The sequence below is a fragment of the Pseudomyrmex gracilis genome, unplaced genomic scaffold (assembly GCF_002006095.1).
Source record: "Pseudomyrmex gracilis isolate BER0280 unplaced genomic scaffold, ASM200609v1 scaffold_1417, whole genome shotgun sequence".
Lineage (NCBI taxonomy): Eukaryota > Metazoa > Arthropoda > Insecta > Hymenoptera > Formicidae > Pseudomyrmex > Pseudomyrmex gracilis.
Window position 1 is genome coordinate 22299 of NW_018022001.1, and position 5057 is coordinate 27355.

At 49.6% G+C, this 5057-nt stretch overlaps 1 protein-coding gene and 1 pseudogene across 1 annotated transcript in view; both read left to right on the forward strand.

Annotated features, from left to right (window-relative positions):
- Nucleotides 1-1068, forward strand: part of LOC109862140 (nonsense-mediated mRNA decay protein 2-like) — a 12603-nt gene extending 11535 nt beyond the window's left edge. The window contains exon 5 of the mRNA XM_020442081.1: nt 266-1068. Coding sequence (XP_020297670.1) covers nt 266-1068 — 803 coding nt within the window. The remainder of the gene's footprint in view (nt 1-265) is intronic.
- A 1330-nt stretch (nt 1069-2398) lies between these two features.
- On the forward strand, nt 2399-4351 carry LOC109862141 (annotated as a pseudogene).
- Nucleotides 4352-5057: the final 706 nt, after the last annotated feature.

Consider the following 5057-nt stretch of genomic DNA (forward strand, 5'->3'; position numbering starts at 1 on the left):
CGTCCACCACGAGCCGCCGCAGCCGCCCCACATATCTTAAAAAAACGACTAGAGGATGCATTTGAAATAGTCAAGATACATTTCGCGCAAACATTTCAACAACAGGCGCGACACTACAACTTACGGCGACGAGAATGGAAACCGGAGATAGGAGAGGAAGTGTGGAAACGGGTGTACCCGCTATCAAACAAAGCGCGAGATTTTAATGCAAAACTCGCGCCACGGTATATCGGGCCACTAAAAATTAAAAGATACATTTCACCAGTAATAGCGGATCTACAAGATAGACAAAACAAATGGCACCGACACGTGCACGTGAGAGACCTGAAAAGACTACGACCAGACGATCAAAACAACGACAAGGAAAGCGATAACGAAACAGAGACGGACGAGAACGAACCACGAGCAACATCAACAATACAGAACAAGAGCGGACATCAGAAAAACAACAACTCCCGGGCTATAAAAGCAGCGGGAAAAATCGTCTCAGCACCATTCGTCACAATGAGTGCCGAACAAGCTATCACGGAAAGATACTCCGAAATGCCAGACGAGACTCTCGAAACACTCTTCGAGAGCATAATCCACCTCGTGGATAAGCAAACAGCATCGCCGGAACCAAAACCGGCTAAAAACCGGCGCCAGGTCCTAAAAGATCTCTTCGGGGATTCAGACCTCGACGAGGACCTCGACGGGCCAAAATCAACGGCCCCCGCCAAGGCGATCCCTGAGACGGCGAGAAAAATTCGCCGACTGACGGCGCCGGACATCAACGCCCGCCGAGCAGCACCGGGGACGCGGATTCGGGCCACTGCCTGGCCATACCCAGCCCGGATTCAGGCACCCGCCACCACAGGCACGGCGAACATCATCACCGCCGCCCCTGCCGAGCCACCAGCTCCGTCCGGTACCAAGGTGGAGATCCAGCCGGGGAGATTCGTCGACGTGCCACACAAGGCCCGGCACGTCTGGCGAAAATTCAAGGCGGACTTGCACGATGGCCGATGGATCCTACGCTTCGGCGGCCAAGGACGCCTGAAGACGTGTAGGAACACGTCTTTCCCCTAAGGAGGAGCGGGATGTAACGATGCTAATCGTTACGGCCGGGACCGACCATCCGTCCCGGCCAAAAAAGCGGCGCTTAGCGCCAAATAATCTCTCCAAAATCAACGTATATCGAACATACGCTGAAAGCATGCGCACCGCCCGCGCCGCGCGCTACCCCGCGCCTACAAGTACCAGCTGGTACCGCGCCCGCACCGCGCGCCTCGCCGCGCCACGGAACTGACAGCGACAAACAAATAATCTGTTTTCCGCGCATATTTGTCAACCCCCGCTCCGATCCTCTCCGGGAAAATTCGGGTATAAAAGCCGGCCCGAAAACCGAAAAGATCAGATCTGCTCCGATCTCCGGATCCACCAGTAGCACTCAGGGAAGCTTCTTCTCGGTCGGGCAAACCGACAGTGACTATACGATCCGATCCGCTCCGGGGAATCTTTTAGATTCTCAGCCGGGTAAACCGGCATCCGCTCCGATCCTCTCCGGGGAATCTTGTATTCTCCACCGGGTAAACCGGCACTCGTTCCCGCTCCGCTCGGGGAATCTTCCGATTCTCCGCCGGGTAAACCGGCTTTCTTTCCTGCTCCGCTCGGGGAATCTTCCGATTCTCCGCCGGGAAAACCGGCTTCCTTTCGGTCAAAGAATAGCGTGCTCCCTGGCGAGCCGACTGACGCTTTCCGTTGGAGCCGCGCTAGGGGAACAAGCCGTAAGCCAAAGTAAGAAAAGCCAGCGTAGAAAGACCGGTCGCCGACTAAGTCTACTTTTCGGAATAAAAGTAACTTTTCGGCGTTGTAAATATTTTTCCTCGCACCGACAAAACTTCGTTTTGTAAAACGACTTTGTATAAACCTCTTTTATAGAAAAGAGATTCTTCCGTACGAACCAGATAAAAGCAGTCTCGAGCGCTACCGCGGAACTCACACGACCATAGACAAAAACAACCAACTCAGGTTCTCCAACGGCCTTGACCGAGTCGCGCCGTTTAAATCGCCGGCCGCAAGCGCATACTTGAGTTTATAAACAGCGAAAACGTGACTTTCTCACGCGCGATTCCGAGAATAACTGCCGAATAAGTTCTCCACAGTGTTATATTCTTTTCATTTCTTTCTTGTACATATAATTTCTCTGATATTTTTTTTATTGAATAAATCTTCTTTATTTTGTTATTTTAAATCACCGAGTTCACTCTGTTTCTACCTTTACCCTGAATCCGNCGAGCTACTCCGCAGCAATAAAACTTACTCAAAAGAACGGAACACTCATTCACGAAAAAGTAGAACCGTTACAACTCTTTGCGTCGCACAGCAGATTTGCGTCGTGTGTGCGGGCAAGAACGACATGACGCTACGTTGCCGGTGCTGCGGTGTGCGCAAATTCGTGTTCCGCGATGATCCGGTGAGGATATTTGTCGATTTTGTTACGAGAAGGACGAAATGTTTCAAGCAGATTATCTGCATCGCGCACAACGCCAAGGCGTTCGACGCGCAGTTCATCTTTCGTTACATCACGGAAAAACGTGTCAATTTGGATCCACGAGTAATATTAAACGGGACGAAGATCGTCGTATTAACGGCCGGGCGTACAAAATTTATTGACAATTTATCAACTATATGCCGATGCGTTTGTCAGTTTTGCCAAAGGCTTTCGATTTGCGGGATAGGGTAGAAAAGGGATATTTTCCGCATTTATTTAACACATTCGCGAATCAATCGTACGTCCGTTACCAGCCGTTGAATATTACTTGCCGGATAGTATGTCTAGCAAAGAACGCAAACGTTTTTTGTCGTGGCACGCGGAACAAATGCGCAAAAACGCAGTTTTTGACTTTCAACGCGAGATAGTTCGTTATTGTCGTAACGACGTTGATATCTTGCGGCGAGCGTGCATGGCCTTCCACAAGATATTTCTCGAACGCGGAAACGTATGTCCGTTCGAAGAATCCACAACCATCGCTTCCAAATGTATGCGCGTTTTCTGCAAAAACCTTTTACGTTAGAAAAAAATCGGCGTCATTCCTCGCGGCGGATATCGCCTCGCGGATGCGCAATCCCGCAAAGTTCTGCAGTGGCTAGTGTGGAAGAAGCGCGATCGCGGCCGCATCATTGTTCCCGCGAGTCACGGACGAGAACATCGTCTCGCGGAAGTCGGAGGCATTCCCGTCGATGGGTATTACGAGACGGCGAACGGTGAGCGTCACGTGTTGCAATACCACGGCTGCTTTTGGCACGGGTGTCCCGTGTGTTGTAAAACAGAACGCGACAAACGTCTCTGCACGGGGGAACGCGAAATGTACGACACGGTGAACTCGCAATACAAACGTACACTGACAACGTCATGGCGTCTTCGCAAACGAGGGTACATCGTAACGGAGAAATGGGAGTGCGCTTTTGATCGCGATATGCGGGAAAATCGCGAAATGCGAGCGTTTTTAGACCAACATCCGATGTTCGCGGCTGAACCGCTTTCACCGCGTGACGCGTTTTTCGGCGGTCGAACGGGAAACATCGCGATTCGGCGCAAAATTACGTGTACGGAGAAGATACGTTACGTAGACGTGTGTTCTCTATACCCTTACGTGTTGAAAACCGGCGCTTTCCCGATTGGACATCCGAAAATTCTTGTCAGAGAAAAAAAGTGCGCCTCGCTTATCAGGGCAATGCCCGGTGTCAATTTTTCTGCGGTCGAGGGGCTTGCGCGTTGTAGAGTGCTTCCCCGCGCAATCTCTTTTACTCTGTACTCTCGTACCGTGTGCAGGGCAAACTACTGTTTGTCTTGTGCCGCAGTTGCTGAAAAATCTTCTCGCAGATTCAGTGCTCGCACGAAAATCCGCACGATCGTGGATTTGAAGGCGTGTGGGTATCGTGTGAATTACGCAAAGCTGTGGAGAAAGGTTATCTCGTGACTGCAGTGAGCGAGATATGGCAATACAAGACGAACCGATACGAAGCTGATACGCGTCAGAAAAGATTATTTGCCAAATACATAAACTGTTTTCTCAAATTGAAGCAAGAGGCGAGCGGATGGCTGAGCAAATGCGTGGACGACCAATCTAAAGACCGATATCTTCGAGAATACGAAGCAGTCGAGGGTATCGCTCTAGATAAAGCAAACATTGCGCAAAATCCGGGTTTACGCTCGGTTGCAAAACTGTGCCTCAATTTGTTTTGGGGGAAATTTAGGCAAAAATCGAACTTGACAAGTACCGAAATGGTAAAGTCGCAGAAACGTCTCGTATCGCTATTGTCGAGCCCCGAACACGAAGTAACCGATATATTACCTGTGAATGACGAGGTAATATATGTTTCATGACAAATGCGGGACGAGGCGGTCGTACCCTCTCCGAGAACCAACGTGATAATAGCGGCGTACACGACGGCACAGGCGCGATTGAAATTATTATTAAATTGTACGAATATTTAGAACGTTTAGGCGAGCGCGTTCTTTATTACAATACAGATTCGTGTATTTATGTGAGCAGCAGAGAACCCGGCGAATACGAACTGCGTACGGGAAATTTCCTGGGCGATATGACGGACGAGCTCGAAGGCTACAGCCGTGGTAGTTACATCGAGTCGTTTGTCCGGTGCCCTGAAATTTTATGCGTACGTAGTTCGTACTCCGGACGGTGACGCGGGAGGTATGTAAAATCAAGGAAATAACTCTCAATTTCGCAACCTCCCGCATAATTACTTTCAATAACGTTAGGAAAACGTTACTGAGAAAAGAGAGAAAAAAAGAAAATGTGTCAATAAATCTGCATTTTAGAGCAATTCGTCGTACCGCGTTTCAAGAGGTTGTGACGCGGGACGAATCAAAAATCTGCTCGCCGGCAGATTTTTTTTGCTGAAGCGTAAATTTATCGACGAGCGATGCTTTGTTCCATACGCCTACTTAGAATAAGACTTTTTTCGGGTGATACTCTATTGACCACAGTACGATTCGACACCGCTCGATTCGACACAGATTTATTCGACACCAAATTATTCGACACCGTACG